At 44.3% G+C, this 21,590-nt stretch overlaps 2 protein-coding genes across 4 annotated transcripts in view; one reads left to right on the forward strand and one right to left on the reverse strand.

Moving 5' to 3' along the window:
* LOC127006835 (uncharacterized) overlaps window positions 1–2,445 on the reverse strand; it is a 98,260-nt gene extending 95,815 nt beyond the window's left edge. The window contains exon 1 of the mRNA XM_050877189.1: window positions 1,562–2,445. The gene's annotated coding sequence lies outside the window, so the exon portion shown is untranslated. The remainder of the gene's footprint in view (window positions 1–1,561) is intronic.
* LOC127006606 (paramyosin, long form-like) overlaps window positions 1–21,590 on the forward strand; it is a 68,564-nt gene that overhangs the window by 25,998 nt on the left and 20,976 nt on the right. For all 3 annotated transcript variants that reach the window (XM_050876697.1, XM_050876695.1, XM_050876696.1), the window contains exons 3-11: window positions 2,476–2,562; window positions 3,969–4,135; window positions 5,041–5,239; window positions 6,834–6,959; window positions 7,912–8,108; window positions 9,673–9,805; window positions 12,367–12,583; window positions 13,404–13,531; window positions 14,481–14,593. In XM_050876697.1, the coding sequence (XP_050732654.1) occupies window positions 2,476–2,562; window positions 3,969–4,135; window positions 5,041–5,239; window positions 6,834–6,959; window positions 7,912–8,108; window positions 9,673–9,805; window positions 12,367–12,583; window positions 13,404–13,531; window positions 14,481–14,593 (1,367 nt within the window). The remainder of the gene's footprint in view (window positions 1–2,475; window positions 2,563–3,968; window positions 4,136–5,040; window positions 5,240–6,833; window positions 6,960–7,911; window positions 8,109–9,672; window positions 9,806–12,366; window positions 12,584–13,403; window positions 13,532–14,480; window positions 14,594–21,590) is intronic.

Below are 21,590 nucleotides of genomic sequence, written 5' to 3' on the forward strand. Positions count from 1 at the left end.
CTCTCTCTCTGAGAGAGAGAGAGAGAGAGAGAGAGAGAGAGAGAGAGAGAGAGAGAGAGAGAGTGTGTGTGTGTGTGTGTGTGTGTGTGTGTGTGTGTCATACTCTACATATAGGATGCGGAAGGCTTTTTGATAAGTTAAAAAAATATAATGTGAGGTAATCAAGGCGGACACTCCCTTTGATAGATAAGAAGGGTTAAAAAAGAAAGGGAAAGAGGAAGTGAAGATACTATAAACTTCAGAGAATAAATTTATGTAAAAAATGTACAGTAAAACAGAGGTGATAAAAAACAGGAGTGAAAATGTAATCAACAAGCATAAGTTAATAAATAAGAAAATAAGAAAATATACAAAACAATATGACAGAGAGAGAGAGAGAGAGAGAGAGAGAGAGAGAGAGAGAGAGAGAGAGAGAGAGAGAGAGAGAGAGAGAGAGAGAGTGCAAACGAAAAAGAAGACACATGATTCTTAAGAAAGCCAGCTGGCAGATGGCCCGATAGGTGGAGATGGTGGTGGTGGTGTTGGTGGTGGTGGTGATAATGATAGTGGTGATGGTGGTGACGGTGATGGTGACGGTTGTGTAGGTCAGTGGATCTCAAACTCACTTAGCCGATGTACCACGATGCTGTTTGGGTGCTGGTCACGTAGCCCAGAATATAAATAATGCTGATAAAGAACCAAGGTGCTTGCATCTTGGAACCACTATAAATAAATACGCCAGCACCACCAGTGTGCAGAGGCCAACGGCCAGTGCCCGACAAGTAATCCTTACGGTGCTATGTGCCTTCACCAAAAAAATACAAACATAAAATAAAGCTAAACAAACTCAATGGGTCAGTGTGTTACACCTGGCCGTCCCTTACCCCTGTAGTACCTAACGCATGGCTGAAGTAGACTCATGTATCAAACAGCTATTCTGAGTCACATCGCTTACTCCTGGAATGTCTGTCGCGTACCACTGATGGCATTTAATTATGCGACATGAACTTATGAATGCCAATAGAAGATAATTGAAAATGATAGGCTATTAAGTTTCACAGCATTTTGAATGATAATAAAATAACCTCTCATTGATAAGACTAACAAGCAACAGGTTATTTATGCTGTAAACTGTTGCATGATAATGATTTACGATTTACAAAGAATATGAGATAACATGCTACATAAGATGCTTCTAACAACGATCATAATACGCTGTAATGGTTAACACTAACAAGGAAACGAGATTACTGATAATAATGTTATTATACCAAAACTAATGATGTTAAGATTAATGATTAGCCTATAATGTTGCATGTTTTACCCTCAAATATGACGTCACAAAATAATTCCAATTATTTTTTACAACAAAAGCTATAGGGCTGCAAAGGTAACACTAATAATCTCTAGGTTCATTGGGATATCATTACTTGCATTCTGTACTTAACCAGCGTCTAACATCTATTACAAAACAATTATGATTGCCAATTACTCCTCACTTCCGAATGACAATAAACGTTCGTGGTAACACCAGCAAGCGAGAGGTTAATAATAAGGCTGCTAATTGTTCTTCACGCCCTACCTTCAAACCTCCACGGTAACGTCCTCTCCCAGGTGAGCGCCACACGACTCCATGATGCGCTGCCTGACCACGATTTACAAGGAATATCACTTTAATTCACTCATCGTTGCTGTTTGAAGATGATTTACATTGAACCACTTGATTTCACTCTTCATTGCACTGACTGAACACGATTTACGATTAATTCTAGCTTGATTTTACATTTCATTTCATTTCCCATTGTAGTGCATGAACACGATTTACGTTAAATATCACTTACTTTCACACTGCAATGCACTGTAAGATGAATATCATTTTCCCTCTGCATGGCAATACTGGAATACAAGTTATTATGAATATATGTAAATTTTCACCTCAAACTGTACTGATTCAATACGTGTTTACGATGACCGTCACACAATGCCAATTCACAATGTACTTTTTGACCATGCCTTTACGATGAATATCACAATGTCACCTCGCACTGCGCTGAGAGAACACGATTTACTGTAAATATCACTGGCACGATTTTCAATAACACTGAATTCAATCATTGCATACTTGTTTGAAGACGTTTTACTGTAGCAAGCACTCGAGATCCCTACATCGTCCATGCATTGAAGTGTTTACCTGTGCTTATCGAGGGATGTCGCCTTGTTACATTACATACTGCATTGTTTCCTGGACTTTTATGATTCCATGGTCCTTTAACTACTCTCTGGTCTAACTTGAGCCTGAAAGTAACCAATAATTCGCTTTAAAATAACAAAAATAATGAGAGACCTTTGCGCACAAACACCATCAAAACACTCGCCATTTGTACTGCGTCTTGATTGGTAGGCGACAACTTTGTTTTTTACTACGCCCTAGATGGCTACGTTTACTTAATTTTATGTCGAATTATGCATCATTCTAATATGTTTCTTTTCTTACAGGTTGAGCGCGACAAGGCCGACCTTAGTGTGCAGGTCATTCAGCTGACCGAGCGCATTGAGGAGGTCGAAGCCGGAGCCGATGGACAGGTACGGACGACGGGTGACAACACGGCGCCCTCAGCCCTTCATATCTCTGATTTATATCACTTCCCTTCCTTTCCTAGTCCAACACCTTCAGGACATATTACTGCATGTAGCTGATAGACTCTTTGACAATAAGGAAGGCAGGAATAATGACATAACATTATTTTACCTCCATATCAACGGAATTAATAATCTTTTATCTCGTAATCTGACTCCCTAAGAATATATTTTCCTATTTGTAGTTTCAAGGTTCTTTGACACGGATTAAGATGTGTTGATACAAGAGTCATATACAACTGGATCTCTATTAATATCAGAAAGTTTCATGTCCTATAAGTAAACATATTTTTATACATAGCTTACTATTTATATTTATTTGGTAGCCCTATTCAGTTGCACTCTACATAAAGATGAAAGTAATAAGCCTCAAGACATATAAATTATACTTACACGACATCAGTAGCGAGGATAAACATATATATGACACCAAAGTCTAGCCTACTCATAAAAAAATAAATGATGTATGACAGTCCTTCACCTTTCGTTAGATCACGCATAGGAAACACAAGGAAAAGGCGGTACATTGTTACATAATCCGTACAAAGATCGTAATACAACACAGAATCATACACAAATACAATCTTTGACATCGATAATCCCTTCCATTCTCTATCCTAGCCTTTCCTTCCCTATACCTGACGTAAATAACCGGGAAACGAAAAAAAGAGAGAAAAAAAGAAACTACGTCCACACTAAGACAAAATCAAATACAATCGCAATTCCTGAAACCGACATTTCCTCCCATTCTCTATCACAACCTTTCCTTCCATGTATCGAACGTAAAATGCCAAAAAGCGAATAAAAAGAACTGCACTTCTATATAAAATCATTGACAAACACGATTTCAAACACTCGCACTCCTTCCCTCTCTTTGCCACAGCCTTTCTTTTCTTAAATCTAACCTAAAAAACCGAGAAAAGAATAGTACTTAGTGGATGCCTACTTGCAGGCACAATATCAAACACATACCGTACACTTTCCTTCGCACCAACCAGCTTTCCTTCTTTCTTTATCATACACTCCTTCCCAAATCTAAGTAGACGACAAAAGAATAAAAACAACTGCTCGTTCATATAAAAGTCCAGAATCGAACACTTTCACTCAAATATTCCTTTCTCCATCCTTCCTCATACACTCAAAATCCATCCCTTTCTTTATTTCCAAATATTTAGTCTAAGAAGTCGACAAAAGAATAAAAACAACACGTTTATATAAAGGTCCAGAATCAATCACAAACGTTTAGGTCCAGAATCAATCACAAACGTTTAGGTCCAGAATCAATCACAAACGTTTTATATCACGCCAGCAATCCTTCCCCCTTCCTGACACCATTTCGTTCTTGGGCACAGATCGAGATTAACAAGAAGAGGGACGCGGAGTTGGCCAAGCTGAGGAAGCTGTTGGAGGACGTGCATCTGGAGAGTGAGCAGACCCACCACATCCTGAAGAAGAAGCACCAAGAGGCCGTGGTGGACTTCCAGGACCAGATTGACATCCTCACCAAGTCCAGGAGCAAGTGAGTGTTAGGGTGGAGTTAAGGTGTTTGAGGAGGAAGAAATGAAATAGGAAAGAATAACGAACTCAAAAAAAAAAGAAAAAGAAACTGAGACATCTAGATAAAGCAGAGAAGGTATGGATGAACGAAATAAGGACGAATAATGAAATCAAGAAAAGTAAATAGGGAAGAGGAGATTAATATGAATAAATTGACAAGGTAAAAAAGAATAACGAAATCATAAATAAAATTGAGAAAGAGGTAGAGAGAAGGAGGAAGCATGAATAGACGAAATAATAAAGAATAACGAACTCAGGGAAAAGAGACTGAGAAAGGAGGAGAGGAGAAAAGGAGGATGAATGACAAACAGAATAAAAAGAAAAAACACAGCAAGAAAAGGAAATTGAGCAAGAAAAAGGAGAGGAAATTTGAAAGCTGTACACACTAATAAAACAAAGCATAACCCTAATATAACCTAGTCTAACTTATTGGATTTCTCTTTTGTTCTTATTGTCTTCATTCGAGAAAAGTAGGACGGTCTAACTCAACCTAACTCAACTTTACCTAACCTAACCTAATCTAACATAACTGACCTCTAATTTTGTCCTCATTATCCTGGTTTGAGAGGAATTACAACGATATAAGTAAACCTTCCCCAGCCTTACCTAATCACTCTTTTGTTCTCCGTGTGTTCCAGGCTCTGAAAGAAGTAGAATAACCTAAGACAACTTTACCTAACCTCACATAAACTCTTTTTGTTTTTATGATCCAGTGTCGTGAAGTAAGACAACCTAGCACAACGTAGTCTTACCTAACCAGTCGACAATTACTAACCTCTCTTTTGCCCCCAATAATCTAGGCTATAAAGCAAGTAGAACACCGTAACCCAACACAGCCTAACCTAACGTAACCTTCTTCTTCCCCAGGGTCGAGAAGGAAAAGTCCAAGGCCCAGGCAGAGGTTATCGAACTGTCTGAGCAGCTTGAGAGGTTCACCATCGACTCTGCCAACAGCCACAAGGTGATCAAGAGCCTCAACATTACCGTCCAGGAGCTCAGCATCAAGGTGGAGGAGCTCAACCGAACCATCGTCGACATCACCTCCTCCAAGCAGCGCCTCAGTGTGGTACGTGGTGGTGAAGGTGGTGGGTGATGACGGTGGTGGTGGTGATGGTATGGTTGGTCTGGTGGTTAGGGTAATGGTGATTGTGGTGTGATAGTGCAGCTGTTCTTGTGGTTATGGAGTTGTTGTGGTGATGATGGTGGTGTTATGGTGATGGGAAGGATATTGCTTTGGTGGTTATAGTGTAGCTGTTGTGTTGGTGTGAGGTTAGTGGTGTTGGTGTTGGTAGCGATGGTGGTGTTGAATTGGTGGTTATGTAGTTGTGGTGATGATGTTGAAGTTGATGGTGATCTGTTTGTTATAGTGTTTTTAGAAGTGGTGGGAGCAGTGGTGGTAATGGTAGTAGGGATGGTGGTGGTATTGTATTTGTGGTGATGGTAGTGGTGGTTATGTGGTGGTGATGGTGGTGGTTTTATTGATGGTGTAGTGGTGGTGATAGTGGTAATGATGATACAGCTGTTCTGGTATTTATGCCGTTGTTGTAGAAGTGAGAGGTATTGATGGTAGTGGTGGTGATGGTAGTGGTGGTTATGTGGTGGTGATGGTGGTGGTTTTGTTGATGGTGTAGAGGTTGTGATAGTGGTAATGATGATATAGCTGCTCTGGTATTTATGCCGTTGTTGTAGAAGTGAGAGGTAGTGATGGTAGTGGTGGTGAGGGTAGTGGTAATTATGTGGTGTTGATGGTGATGATGATTGTGGTGATGGTGGTGATGGTATACTTGTTCTGGTGGTAAGATTGGTGATGATAGTTGACTTGATAGTGATGTTCTGGTGGCTATGGTGTTGTGGGAACGTGGTAATAATGGTGGTGATGGTGTTGGTGTGATGGTGATGATGGTGGTGGTGATGGTGTTGGTGTGATGGTGATGATGGTGGTGGTGATGGGGTAGTTGCTCTGGCGTTTATGGTGATATAGGGATGTGTGGATAATTGTGGTGATGGTGGTGATATTATGGTGATGATGATGTGGTGATGAATGTGGTGGTGGTGATGGTGGTGATGGTGTCATGCTGCTGCTGAAATGGCCAGTCTTCAATCTCACCCCCATACATTCCCACCCTCTACCATTCCCACCCTCTACCATTCCCACCCTTTACCATTCCCACCCTCTACCATTCCCACCCTTTACCATTCCCACCCTCTACCATTCCCACCCTCTACCATTCCCACCCTCTACCATTTTCTTTCCCTCATGCACACCACCCTTACTCCCTTCACACACACCTCACTCATTCATAACTGTTCCTCTCATCACCCTCTCACCCCATCTCTCTCACTTACCCTCCCATGTCACCCCTCTCACTTTCATGCCCTTCTCTTTTTTCTCCTTTACTATCCCTCCCTATCACTCCAATCTCACACTTCGTCCCCTCTCACTCCCTCCCTCACACTCTTCTCCCTCACTTTCCTTCCCTCCCTTATTTCCTCTCCCTCATGTAATCCCTCATTCCCCTTCCCTCGTACATTCTTTCCCTCCCTCATTCCCTCCACACTGCATTCTTCTTCCCTCTCTCCCACACCACCCCGCCCCACATAACACCCCACTCATCCGCCATCATATATCACCCCTCTCACCCCTTCTTCGCCCTCTGCAGGAGAACGTGGAGCTGACGAAGGTGGTGCAGGAACTGAAGGTGAAGATCGAGGAGCTGAACTACAGTCTCAAGAGCAGCTGCACCACCGTTGAGGAGTACAGGAGGAAGTACGAAGGCGAGGAATCGGTGAGTACGAGGAGGAGGAGGAGGAGGAGGAGGAGGAGGAGGAAGAGGAGGAGGTGGCGATGGTGGGGAAGGATTTTTATTGGTGTCGTTTTAGGTCGTGCAGCAGTAGAATATTTTGTTTGTTTGTTGTATGTTTGTATGTTTGTATGTTTTGTCTTTGAGCTTAAGATTTGAGGGGTAACTTTAACCTACTGAACACCTGGTTTTCCTTGAGGGTCACGTTCATTCCTCAGTCGAAAGAAGTCAAGAAGATGAGGAGGAGAAAGCGTAGGAGGAGGGAAGAGTAGTAGCATGAAGAAGAGGAGTAGCGGTAATGCTGGAGGAGGAGGAATAAGGAAGGAGTAGGATAAATAATAGGGTAGAAAGAGGAGTAAGAATATGAGGAGGAAGAGGAGGAGGAACATGAATAGGAACAGGATAAAAAGTATTGTGGAAGAGGTAGTGAAGGAGGAGGAGAAGGAGCAGCAGAAGTTGTAGAGGTAAGAAAAGGAGAAAAAAGAGGAATGAGAAGAAAAACACAGAAGGTAAAAGTGATGGTGCTTGTAATAGTGATGATCATGATTATAGTAATGATGTTAGTGGTGACTGTCTCTTCATATACGTGTCTATCCTTGTTTATCCATCTGTCTATCTCTTTACCTCATTTCCTTCCAGTCTTTCAACTTATTCTTTATCTTCTTCTATACAAACCCCTTCCCCTCTCTCTCCCTCTCTCTTTCCTCCCTGCAACTCCAACTCGACCTCCTCTCGCTAAACTTCCTTCCTGTCAACTTTCTCCACACACAAACCATCTCTTTCTTTCCTCTCAGCATCTACCTCCCAACCTCCTCCTTTTTATAACTTCCTTCCTGTCAACCTCCTCTATACACACACTTCACATCTGTCTTTTCTTCCTGCATCTCCCTCTCAACCTCCTTCCTCATATAACCTCCTCCTCTTTCTCCTCCCTCAGCGTCGCCACAAGCTGGAGGTGGAGCTGGGTAACATCGGCAACGAGCTCGGCGCCGCCCGCAGGTCCTACGAGGAGGAATGTGAGCTGCGCCTGGATATCGAGAGGAAGTACAGCAGCGAGGCCCAAGCTGCCCTGGCCTACAAGAGCAAGTTCGAGCAGGAGTGCCGCGCCCGCCAGGAGGATGTTGAGGAAATCAAGTACGTGGTTTGTAGAGGGGAGTTGGGAGGCGTAGGTGTGGGTGTGACAGTGTTTTAGTTTGTTTGCAGAGGTGACTGAATGCTCTGGAATGCGTTTGTGTAAATCAGAAAGGATTTTGGTGAAATTTATGGTGTTTGAATCTTTTGGAATGATCTGAAAGTATTAATTTGTTCTAGAGAGTGTTTGAGTGCATTGGGAATACGTTTGTGTGAGTCTGAAATGTCTTTGGTGAGTTTATAGTTTTTGAATGCTGTGGATTTTGTCTGTGTAGGTTTGAAAAGCTGTTAATGACGTGTTTTAATGTTTTTGAAAGGGTCTCTAGGGTTTTGAAAGCGTTGGGAAGGTTAGAAATTACTTGAATGTTTTGGAAAGCGTTTCTAGAAGTCTGAAATCATTACTTTGTTTTTTACATGCGTTTGTGTGACATTGAAAAGCTGTTAGATTTTTTATTTTTTTATTTGGCGCCGGTAGGCTTTGATGGTAGGGCCTGATGGTCGGCCCCAGCCCGTTGTGGCGCACGCAAGTGTTTATAGTGGCGCCATCTTGCATTGTTAGATGGCTTATGATGTGACTGAATGTCTTAGAATTAGTTTTCAATGGGTCTAAAAGAGAGTTGGTTCATTTAATAAAGTGTTTGAATGCTTTAGAATGGGTTACTTGTGGTTTTTAAAGATTGTTGGTTGGTTTTAAAATAAGATTTGAATACTTAGCGCCTACCGAAAGGATGTGAAGATATCAAATACATGGTTTATGGCTCTGAATGGATTTGTGTTGATCTGAAAGGATGTTGGTGAGTGTAAAATAACTCTGAATCCTTTGTTTGTATTTGAAAGGATGTTGGTGTACCCCTTTACCACACCTCTTCCTCCCTCACCTTCCTCCCCGTACACACACTGCACCCCATTTCACCCTTCCTCCCCTCCCCAAACACCCACCACACTTTTCCCTTTCTCACATATCTCCCCTTACACCCGCCCACAACACATCACCCTCCCTCACACTTACCTCTCTATTTCCCACTTACTCCCCATATTTCTGCCCTCACTCCTTTACCACACTCTCCTTCCCTACCTCCCTTACCTGTCTCTCAATACACGCAACACATTTCTCCTTTCCTTACACCCAATTCAAGCAACACCCATTCAACACCTTTTCGTCTCCCTTCCTCAAGACCAGTAACACCACTAACTCAAATATCACCAAGAATGCAACACTTTTTTAACAACTATTTTCAACCTTATCACAAGTGGATAGCAATATTAGCACCTTTATTTATATCTCACAAATACATGTCGACAGCAACACAATTCTCCTTCCTCCATCTTCTTCCCCATATCCCTTCTTTCCCCATCACACTTTTCCCTCCCTCCCTCCCTCCTTTACCTTTTCCTTCCTTCATCTTCCTCCCCATACACCTTCTCCCTCCCTGATACACACTTTTTCCTCCCTTTCACCCCCCACATCACACTTTCCCTCCATCACCCCTTACCCATACACCCCCTCCACTTCTCCCTTCCTCACTTCATCCCATCTCACGCCTCCTCTTCCTCCTCCTCGCCGCAGGAAGAAGATGAGCATCAAGATCCTGGAACTGGAAGAGCACTGCACATCCCTTACCCAGAAGGTGTCCGGTCTCGAGAAGCAGAAGAGCCGCCTGTCCCAAGAGATCGAGATCCTCATCCTGGACTTGGAGAAGGTGAGTCAGGGCGAGGACAGGGGATGCGAGGACAGGTGATGCGAGGACAGGTGAAGCGAGGACAGATGAAGGAGCAGGTGAAAGCTAGATAAAGGGATAGAAAGGAAGAAGAGAAAAAGGGACAGGAGGATGATAGGTAATAGGTAGTTCAATATGAGAAAAAGTGGGAGGACAGGTAGAGTGGGAGAGGGAAAGTAAATATGGAAAAAAGAAGAAAAAGAAAGAAAGGAGAAAAGGAAAGAAGAAGGAAGAAGAGATAAATGTGAAAGGGAAGGACATGATAGTTAAAATATGGGAGGGAAAGAAGGAAGGAGAGAGAAGGAAGGAAAAGACATGGGAGAGAGAGTGAGAGGAGAGGAAGAAAAGGTGAAGGGAGGAAAATATGAGTGAAACGGAAATAGTAATAACGAGGTATTGGCTTTTGATCAAATGGAGAAAGAAAATTTAGTTGCAAGAGGGAAGGAAAGAGACGCGTAGGGATGGAAGAAGAAGGAAAAAAAGGGAAAAGGAGATGCAGAAGAGGGGAAAGAGAAGGAAGGAGTTGCAGAAAATAAACCAGGTGGAGGATAGGTAGAAGAGAGAGAAGAGATGAGGGAAAGGAAAGATGAAGGTAAGGAAGAAGAGGAAAGGATGGAAAATGAGAAAGGGAGGACAGGAAGAGTAGGAGAGGGAAAGTAAATATGGAAAAAAGAAGAAAAAGGAAGAAAGGAGAGGAAAGGACAGGAAAGGAGAGAGACGAGAAAGAAAAGGAATGGATGGAAGAATGAGAAAGAGAAAACGAAAGATAGAAAAGTGAGAAAAGAAAACGTAAGGATAGAGAAATGAGAAAAAGAAAACGAAGTGAATTGAAACACTAGCCAAGAACCCCCCCCCCCCCCTCCCTCAACCCTCCCGACCCCCCATCAAGACGAACCCAGCACCACTACACAAGAAAATATAGAAAAAAGAGGAAGGAAAACCCGGCTAAATAAAACAATTTCCCAGCCAAGGAAATAAAACACGACCCAACCTCTGGCGAAGCTCCCAACACGAACCTGGCAACACTGACTCCCTGCCTCTCACATGCACGTACACACACACACACACACACACACACTATACCTGCAAGCCCACAGGTAACACAACACCTTCCTTCCCTCTCTCCTGAACACACATACAAACGCACACACACACGTAGTCCAAGCTCTGAATCCGCCTTTTCTCTTCCTTCCAATTCAAGCAACACTCATTCAACACCTTTTCGTCTCCCACAAACTCAAATATCACCAACAATGCAACACTTTTTTAACAGTTATTTTCAACCTTTTCACAAGTGGATAAAAACAACATTAGCACTTTTTTTTTTTTTACCTCTCACAAGTACATGTCAACAGCAACACTAGCAATATTTTAGTTACATCTTTCCTCTACCTCCTTTGTAAACACTAACTCAACACTTTTGCAACACCTTTATTCTCGTGCCTATAAATAACAACATCTTTTTCCTTCCTCTCACAGGTAAACATCAACACTAACGCATTATACTCCTTTTCGATACCTTTTTCTAACATCTTTTAACAATCCCTCACAGACCAGAAACATCAAAACCAGTTCTTACCCTCCTACACGCTGACAACACCACTAACACATCCAGTTCCAACACATTTTTAACACCTTATCAACAACTCACAGATAAACAGCAACACAGACATTCGTTCCTCCTTCCAGACATACAAGATGCAACTCTTTTTCTGAACACTTATTCTTAACATCTATTTAACACCTCTTCAACATTTTTTCTCCACACCACACCAACACCAATACCACACAGCCCAACACAAAAATTGATTCCCCTCTCTTCTCTCTGACTTATAAACGGCAACACCTCTTTTCAGTATTCTTTCTCAACACTTTCAAGACACCTTTCCTCAATACCTTTTTTTTTCTCAACACTTTTTCTCGCCCTCGCACAGTCCAATACAAAAATCCATTCCCCTCTCTTCTCTCTGACTAATAAACTGCAACACCTCTTTTCAGCATTCTTTTTCAACACTTTCTACACACCTTTCCTCAATACCTTTTTTTCTCAACACCTTTTCTCGCCCTCGCACAGTCCAACACAAAAATCCATTCCTCCCTCTCCCTCTAACATATACTATCATAGGTTGGTATCATAAGACACTTTCGTTTCTCACATCAGCTATTTCTAAAGGCAAACAACACAAACATCTGTTTCTTCAGGTTAATGGTATAGAAGCAGGGTCAAAACTCCTTTTCAGCACCTCTTCCCAACCTCAATCCTCAACCCATTCTCTCTCTCTCCTCGCAGGCAAACAACACAAATATCTATTCTTGGGCCACCCCAGTAATGTCTTATAATACAACCCTAAATAGACTGCAATATCTTTTCTCAGTACCATTCCTTTTCTGTCTCTCTCTCTCTCCCTCGTGCAGGCAAACAACACAAACATCTATTCCTCCTGCACCCCAGTAATGTATAAACTGCAGCACCTCAAAACTCCATTTCAGCACCTCTTCCCAACCTCAATCCTCAACCCATTCTCTCTCTCTCCCCCTCGCAGGCCAACAACAACCACAGGGAGGTGAAGGCCCGTCTGGAGACCGTGGACCGCGAGTACAAGACGCTGGTGGTGAAGTACGAAGAGCTGAACATGTTGTACGAGCAGACCAGCAAGGACCTCAAGGTGCGCACCGTCGAGTACAACAAGGTGCTGCAGGAGTACGAGCACGTCAAGGAGATGCACGAGAAACTTTCCCTCGACTTCAAGAAAATTGCCAGTACGTGAGAGTGTTTGTGGGTTTGTTTTGGGGTTTGTTTTGGGGTTTGTTTTGGGGTTTGTTTTGAGCTTTGTTTTTGGGTTTGTTTTGGGGTTTGTTTCGGGGTTTATTTTGGGGTTTATTTCGGGGTTTGTTTTGGGGTTTGTTTTGGGGTTTATTTCGGGGTTTGTTTTGGGGTTTGTTTTGGGGTTTGTTTTGGGGTTTGTTTTGGGGTTTGTTTTGGGGTTTGTTTTGGGGTTTATTTCGGGGTTTGTTTTGGGGTTTGTTTTGGGGTTTGTTTTGGGGTTTGTTTTGGGGTTTGTTTTGGGGTTTGTTTCGGGGTTTGTTTTGAGGTTTGTTTCGGGGTTTGTTTTGGGGTTTGTGATTGTATTTTGTTTTGTTCTGATTTATGGTCGGTATGTTGTATTGTTTGTGTGTTTACGGGTAAGGGTTAGAAAAGACTGTGCGTGTGTCTGTGAAAACGTTGTGTGTGTGTGGAAGAGTTGTTTGCATGTTTGTGTTTACGTGTGCCTGGGAAAGGGTTGTGTGTATGGGGGGAGGGTAAGGTGTGTGTGGGGGGGGAGAGGGTTAATGCGTGCGAGTGTGTGTGTGTGTGTGTGTGTGTGTGTGTGTGTGTGTGTGTGTGTGTGTGTGTGTGCCAAATAAATGTGTTAAGGATTTGCGATATAATCAAGAAAATAGATTAATGTATTCTCTCTCTCTCTCTCTCTCTCTCTCTCTCTCTCTCTCTCTCTCTCTCTCTCTCTCTCTCTCTCTCTCTCTCTCTCTCTCTCTCTCTCTCTCACTCTCTCTCTCTCTCTCCTCCCCTTTCTGACCTTAGCTGAGAACGTTGACCTCAAGGGAACTGTTGGTGACCTGACCCGACTCAAGCACGACCTCGAGCTTGAGATCCGCCGTCTGGAGGCCGAGAGGAACGAGCTGGCCAACGCCCTCAACGAGTCCGAGAACGTAAGTACCTCGAGACCCACCTTCGAGCGTGACATTCGAGTGTGACCTTTGAGTATGACCTTAGAGGATGACTTATTCTCTTTTCCACACCGTTTGGCATCTGTTTAACATCAATTTCATCACGCCTGGTACCTTTTAGCTCCTTTTCAACACACCTCCAACTCCTTTTCATATTTTTTTCCACCGTTTTAGCACCTCTTCGTATCATTAGCATCTTTGGACACCTTTTAATCGCCTTCAACGCCTTTTCAACTCCTTTTAATCACTTTTTAGCTCCTTTTCAACACTTTTTGATACCTTTCCATCACTTTAAGCACCTCCTCGAACCTTTTCAGCAGACTTCCAACATCTTTGCACCACATTTAGCACCTTTTCAATCTATATTCCACACCTTTTTACCACCCTTTCATAACCTTCAGCACCTTTTAGCTCCTTTTCAATTTATAGTCCACACTTTTTTACCACCTTTTCATAACCTTTAGTACCTTTTAGCTCCTTTTCAATCTATATTTCACACCTTTTTATCACCCTTTCATAACCTTCAGCACCTTTTAGCACCTTTTCAATTTATATTCCACACCTTTTTATCACCCTTTCATAACTTTTAGCACCTTTTAGCACCTTTTCAATCTATATTCCACACCTTTTTATCACCCTTTCATAACCTTTAGCACCTTTTAGCTCCTTTTCAATCTATATTCCACACCTTTTTATCACCCTTTCATAACCTTTAACACCTTTTCAATCTATATTCCACACCTTTTTATCACCCTTTCATAACCTTTAGCACCTTTTAGCTCCTTTTCAATCTATATTTCACACCTTTTTATCACCCTTTCATCATTTTCAGCCCCTTTTAGCACCTTTTCAACAGACTTCTAACACCTTTTCAAACCCTTTCAACACTTTCAACACCCTTTCTTTACACTGTTCCTCCTCTCCCCTTCAGGCTCGCAAGGAGGAGGAACACCGCTTCATCAAGATGAGCAACGAATACCAGAGCTACAGGGTCGAGATGGAGAAGAGGCTCACGCTGAGGGAGGAGGAGCTGGAGTCCGTGCGGTGAGTACTCTGATGGTGATGATGATGATGATGATGGTGATGATGATGATAATGATGGTTGTGAGGTGTTAGTTAGACTATTTCTTCTCTCTTTTAACTTTCATTTTCTTTCTCTGGCGTCCTTTTTCCTCTCCTTTTATTCTACTTTTTTTTGTTTTTTGTTGATAATAATGATGATGATGGTTGTGAGGTGTTAGTGGTGGTGGCGGTGATGACGGACTATTTTTTCTCTTCTTTTATCCTTTTCTTTCTCTGACGTTCTTTTTCGTTCCTTATTTTCCTATTTTTTATGTTGTTTGATGATGATGATGGTGATGGGGATGGTGAGGTGTTAGTGATGGTGATGGTGGTGGGGATGGTGGTGGTGGTGGTGATGGGTTGTTTTCTTTCTTTTTTATCTTTCCTTTTTTTTAAGTCATGTTCTTTTTCGCTCTTTTTTCCAATATCTTTTTATTTGTCTCTGATGGTGATGAAGTTAGGGTAGTAATTTCCCTATCTTTTTTTTTTACTTTTTTTTCCCCTCCTGTTCATTTATTTATTTTCTTCTTTTTCCGTTTCCTTTTCCTTTTCTTCTTCTTCTTCTTCTTCTTCTTCTTTTTCTTTTTCTTTTTCTTTTTCTTTTTCTTCTTCTTCTTCTTCTTCTTCTTCTTCGTCATTCACAGGTAAGTTCTATTATTTTTCTATTATATTTTTCCACATCTATAAATGTTTAGTAAGACTGCCACACCTTGCATATCATTACCTAAAAAAAATATTTCTTCAGCGTGTTTTTTTTTCTTTAATTCCCCCTGAGGTGTTGTTGACATGCTTCGTTTTTCACTCGTTTTTTAAGGGGGAGGTTAAATAATTGAGTTTCTGCTTGAGGAAAGATTAAGAGAACGGGGAAAAGAAAACGGAAGGTGGAATCTCGTATCGGGTGTCAGAACCTAAAAATGAATATGAATTTGTTCGTTTGTTTATTTTTCATTTATTTATTTATTTTGGGGAATAAATCGTGATGTATTGGTTGTTTTGTAGTATTTTTGTCGCCCCGGAAGAAAAATAATATCATAAAACGTTTGTTATTCATACTTTAACGTTGTTGTTGTTGTTGTTGTTGTTGTTCCCTCTCCATGAAGTTATGTAACCTCTACTTGAAGGTGTCTATCGTATCTACATTCACCGCCTAACTGCCGAGCCTGTTCCACTCATCATAGTTGGTCATAAAAATTGCGAAAAATATCCTTGGATCATTTTGGGATTTCTACTTTGCACTCGTTCGAGGAAAAACTATCGATTCTGTAACAAGTGAACCAATACTGAACACTGGCTGGACCTTGCCTTGATTATGCTGTTCAGTTTTGGTGCCCTTGCTGCAGAAAGTATAAAGACTCCCTCGAATCAGTGCAAAGAAGAGATACTAAAGACATATATTAAGAAGATTGTTTTTTTATAGAGGTGATAAAAATCAGATAAAACGTTTGAAGTAAGAGATTGTATATATTCATAGATGGATAGGGATGTGGTGCATAATTGATCCTCAGAAGTCTTGTATCCTTGTGTAAAAATATGTGTTGAGAGTGTGGCAGACAGAGGGAAGGTGTAATGGCGGGTGTAGGAGGCTTAGAGGGGGATGTAGGGGAGAGTGTGGCAGACAGAGGGAAGGTGTAATGATGGGTGTAGGAGGCTTAGAGGGGGATGTAGGGGAGAGTGTGGCAGGCAGAGGGAGAGTGTAATGGTGGGTGTGGGAGGCTTAGAGGGGGATGTAGGGGAGAGTGTGGCAGGCAGAGGGAGAGTGTAATGGTGGGTATAGGAGGCTGAGAGGGAGGGTGTACGGGAGAGTGTGGCAGAGGGAGAGTGTAATGGTGGGTGTGGGAGGCTTAGAGGGGGATGTAGGGGAGAGTGTGGCGGACAGAGGGAAGGTGTAATGGTGGGTGTGGGAGGCTTAGAGGGGGATGTAGGGGAGAGTGTGGCGGACAGAGGGAAGGTGTAATGGTGGGTGTGGGAGGCTTAGAGGGGGATGTAGGGGAGAGTGTGGCAGGCAGAGGGAGAGTGTAATGGTGGGTATAGGAGGCTGAGAGGGAGGGTGTAGGGGAGAGTGTGGCAGGCAGAGGGAGAGTGTAATGGTGGGTGTAGGAGGCTGAGAGGGAGGGTGTAGGGGAGAGTGTGGCAGGCAGAGGGAGAGTGTAATGGTGGGTATAGGAGGCTGAGAGGGAGGTGTGGGGAGAGTGTGGCAGGAGGGAGAGTGTAATGGTGGGTGTAGGAGGCTGAGAGGGAGGGTGTGGGAGAGTGTGGCAGGCAGAGGGAGAGTGTAATGGTGGGTATAGGAGGCTGAGAGGAGGTGTGGGGAGAGTGGCAGGCAGAGGGAGAGTGTAATGGTGGGTATAGGAGGCTGAGAGGGAGGGTGTAGGGGAGAGTGTGGCAGGCAGAGGGAGAGTGTAATGGTGGGTGTAGGAGGCTGAGAGGGAGGGGTGTGGGGAGAGTGTGGCAGGCAGAGGAGAGTGTAATGGTGGGTATAGGAGGCTGAGAGGGAGGGTGGGGAGAGGGCAGGCAGAGGGAGAGTGTAATGGTGGGTGTAGGAGGCTGAGAGGGAGGTGGGGAGAGTGTGGCAGAGGGAGAGTGTAATGGTGGGTGTAGGAGGCTGAGAGGGAGGGTGTACGGGAGAGTGTAGCAGGCAGAGGGAGAGTGTAATGGTGGGTGTAGGAGGCTGAGAGGGAGGGTGTAAGGGAGAGTGTAGCAGGCAGAGGGAGAGTGTAATGGTGGTTGTAGGAGGGTGAGTGGGAGGGTGTTTGGGAGAGTGTGGCATGTTGATTGAGAGTGTAATGTTGGGTGTAGGAGGCTGAGAGGGAGGGTGTACGGGAGAGTGTGGCAGGTAGAGGGAGAGTGTAATGATGGGTGTAGGAGGCTGAGAGGGAGGGTGTACGGGAGAGTGTAGCAGGTAGAGGGAGAGTGTAATGATGGGTGTGGGAGGCTGAGAGGGAGGGTGTACGGGAGAGTGTAGCAGGTAGAGGGAGAGTGTAATGATGGGTGTAGGAGGCTGAGAGGGAGGGTGTAGGGGAGAGTGTAGCAGGTAGAGGAAGAGTGTAATGATGGGTGTAAGAGGCTGAGAGGGAGGGTGTACGGGAGAGTGTAGCAGGCAGAGGTAGAGTGTAAAGGTGGGTGTAGGAGGCTGAGAGGGAGGGTGTAGGGGAGAGTGTGGCAGGTAGAGGGAGAGTGTAATGGTGGGTGTAGGAGGCTGAGAGGGAGGGTGTGGGGAGAGGTGGTAGAGGGAGAGTGTAATGGTGGGTGTAGGAGGCTGAGAGGGAGGGTGTACGGGAGAGTGTGGCAGGCAGAGGGAGAGTGTAATGATGGGTGTAAGAGGCTGCGAGGGAGGGTGTACGGGAGAGTGTAGCAGGCAGAGGGAGAGTGTAAAGGTGGGTGTAGGAGGCTGAGAGGGAGGTGTGGGGAGTGTGTGGCAGAGGGAGAGTGTAATGGTGGGTGTAGGGAGGCTGAGAGGGAGGATGTAGGGGAGAGGTGGCAGGCAGAGGAGAGTGTAATGGTGGGTGTAGGAGGCTGAGAGGGAGGGTGTAGGGGAGAGTGTGGCAGGCAGAGGGAGAGTGTAATGGTGGGTGTAGGAGGCTGAGAGGGAGGGTGTAGGGGAGAGTGTGGCAGGTAGAGGGAGAGTGTAATGGTGGGTGTAGGAGGCTGAGAGGGAGGATGTAGGGGAGAGTGTGGCAGGCAGAGGGAGAGTGTAATGGTGGGTGTAGGAGGCTGAGGGAGGTGTGGGAGAGTGTGGCAGGCAGAGGGAGAGTGTAATGATGGGTGTAGGAGGCTGAGAGGGTGGTGTAGGGGAGAGTGTGGCAGGTAGAGGGAGAGTGTAATGGTGGGTGTAGGAGGCTGAGAGGGAGGATGTGGGGAGAGTGGCAGAGGGAGAGTGTAATGGTGGGTGTAGGAGGCTGAGAGGGAGGGTGTGGGGAGAGTGTGGCAGGCAGAGGGAGAGTAATGATGGGTGTAGGAGGCTGAGAGGGAGGTGGGGAGAGTGTGGCAGAGGGAGAGTGTGTGGGTGTAGGAGGCTGAGAGGGAGGGTGTAGGGGAGAGTGTGGCAGGCAGAGGGAGAGTGTAATGGTGGGTGTAGGAGGCTGAGAGGGAGGGTGTAGGGGAGAGTGTGGCAGGCAGAGGGAGAGTGTAATGATGGGTGTAGGAGGCTGAGAGGGAGGGTGTACGGGAGAGTGTGGCAGAGGGAGAGTGTAATGGTGGGTGTGGGAGGCTGAGAGGGAGGGTGTGGGGAGAGTGGCAGGTAGAGGGAGAGTGTGGTGGGTGTATGAGGCTGAGAGGGAGGGTGTAGGGGAGTGTGGCAGGTAGAGGGAGAGTGTAATGGTGGGTGTAGGAGGCTGAGAGGGAGGATGTAGGGGAGAGTGTGGCAGGCAGAGGGAGAGTGTAATGGTGGGTGTAGGAGGCTGAGAGGGAGGGTGTAGGGGAGAGTGTGGCAGGCAGAGGGAGAGTGTAATGATGGGTGTAGGAGGCTGAGAGGGAGGGTGTACGGGAGAGTGTAGCAGGCAGAGGGAGAGTGTAATGATGGGTGTAGGAGGCTGAGAGGGAGGGTGTACGGGAGAGTGTAGCAGGCAGAGGGAAGGTGAAATGGTGGATGTAAGAGGCTTAGAGTGGGATGTAGGGGAGAGTGTAGCAGGCAGAGGGAAGGTGAAATGGTGGATGTAAGAGGCTTAGAGTGGGATGTAGGGGAGAGTGTAGCAAGCAGAAAAAGTGTACGTATTAGGAGTGTAGCAGGCAGTAGGGTGCTGTAGGGTGGGTGTAGCAGGTATAAGAAAGTGTACTGAGAGTGTAGCGGGTAGGAAAGTATAGTGGTCGGCATAGCAATTAAGGAAAATGTATTAGAAGTGCAGCAGACAGGAGAGAAGTGGTGGGCGTGGAAGGCAGAAAAAGCGTATTAGGATTATAGAAGGCAGGAGGGAGGGTGAATAAGAGGATATAGAAGGCGCAAAAAAACGTACATCAGGCAGACAAAAGGGTGTATTAGGATTGCAGCAGGCAGGGGAAGGGTGAATAAGAGGATATGGAAGGGGCGAAAAAAGGTATATCAGGCAGACATTAGGGTGTATTAGGATTGCAGCAGGCAGGGGAAGGGTGAATAAGAGGATATGGAAGGCGCAAAAAAAAAGGACATCAGGCAGACATTAGGGTGTCTTAGGAGTGTGCCAGATAGGAGGTAGCAGAGGTTGGTGTAGCAGAGAGGAAAAAGTGCACTGAAAATGTAGCCTTCAAAATAATATGTAGCAGGCAAAACGAGTGTACTAAAAGTGTAGCACGCAGACAAAAAGCGTATTAGGAGTGTAGCAGACAGCAGGGTGTAGAGGTGGGTGTAACAGACAAAAAAGGTTGATTGGTAGTGTAGCAGGAAGCAGGGAAATGTGAGTGTGGGTGTAGCAGCCACGGGTGAAATGGAGTGTGTATCAGGCAAAAAATACAAAAGGCATTAGGACGTGTAGTGGGTGTAGCGGACAGAGATAGGGTCACCCAGCCAGCAGGATACACGCCAAATACCTGCTGATATGCTCCTGGCTAAATATACCTGTTAACTGTCCACTACATTTCCTCATCCTCCTCTTCCTCCTCCTCCTCCTCTTCTTCCTCCTCTCCCTCCTCCTCTTACACACTCCATTACGTCTTCTCTATCTTCCTCCTACGTATTAGCTTAAATTTTACTTCTCTTTGTGCAGCTCTGTGTGTGTGTGTGTGTGTGTGTGTGTTGGTCAATCCTGGCTGGCGACCAAAAGGAATAACCAGAGTGGTTTAGTTTACCCCGGTTCTCTCTCTCTCTCTCTCTCTCTCTCTCTCTCTCTCAAGTATTTTTTTATCTGCTCCTACTTTGGCAAACGAAAGAGATTGTGTGAATATGTGTGTGTGTGTGTGTGTGTGTGTGTGTGTGAGAGAGAGAGAGAGAGAGAGAGAGAGAGAGAGAGAGAGAGAGAGAGAGAGAGAGAGAGAGAGAGAGAGAGAGAGAGAGAGAGAGAGAGAGCAATGAAACCTAAGATCGTAGCCTAATTTTAACTATCAGATGACCGAAATAAATGCACACACACACACACACACACACACACACACACACACACACGTTGCAGAATATTGGCACATGATATTAACCAGAAATTTGCCTGCTCTGTGTGTGTGTGTGTGTGTGTGTGTGTGTGTGTGTGTGTGTGTATTCCAGGTAATATATATGATAATTCAAATCATAAACCATTAATCAATATTGTGTACTGAGAGGCAATAGAAGAGAGAGAGGAAAGGGAAAGAGGGGAGACACACACTCTCCTCTTATTTTTTACCTCTTTCCTCTTCATTCCTTCCTTTGTTTCTCTATTTCTTCTCTTCAATCATCATATTCATCCCCTTGCTCTTTTCTTTTCTCCTCTTTTTCCCTCCTATTTTTTTCCTCTCGTCCTTCTTTTCCTCCTAATTCGCCTCTTTTGTCCTCTTCATACGTCATTTTTATTCACTCATTCCTACCTAGTCTACTTTTTTTGTCTTTCTCTAAATTTTTCCTTTTTTCCTTTTTCTCCTTTATTCCTCCGTCCTTTTTCCCTCTTTTGTCCTTGTTATCTACCTTTTATTTCTCCATTCCTTCGTTTTCTCCCCTCTATTATCTTCAGTTTTCCTCTTCCCCAAATTTCCTTTTCTTTTTTATTTCCTTCCCTTTGTTCCATTAATTTGTTGTCTTTATCTCTTCTCCTTATTTCTCTATTTCTCTCCTTTCTCCTTTTGATTCTCCTCTCAGTTTTCCCTTTCGTCATGTTCCCCATTCACTCCCTTCATTCTTTTTTTCTGCCTCTTTTTTCCATCCTCTCAATCCCTTCATTCGTTCTTTTCTTCTCTTTTTCCTCCTTGTAATTTTCCCTCTCGTCTTCTTTCTTCTTCAATCACATCTTTTGTCCTCCTCATCTCTCCTCTTTATCCCTCCCGTTTTCTCTTTTTTCCTCTTTATCCTCCACTTATTTTTTCGTCTCTTCCTTTTCTCTCTCAA

This window comes from Eriocheir sinensis, chromosome 33, assembly GCF_024679095.1.
Source record: "Eriocheir sinensis breed Jianghai 21 chromosome 33, ASM2467909v1, whole genome shotgun sequence".
Lineage (NCBI taxonomy): Eukaryota > Metazoa > Arthropoda > Malacostraca > Decapoda > Varunidae > Eriocheir > Eriocheir sinensis.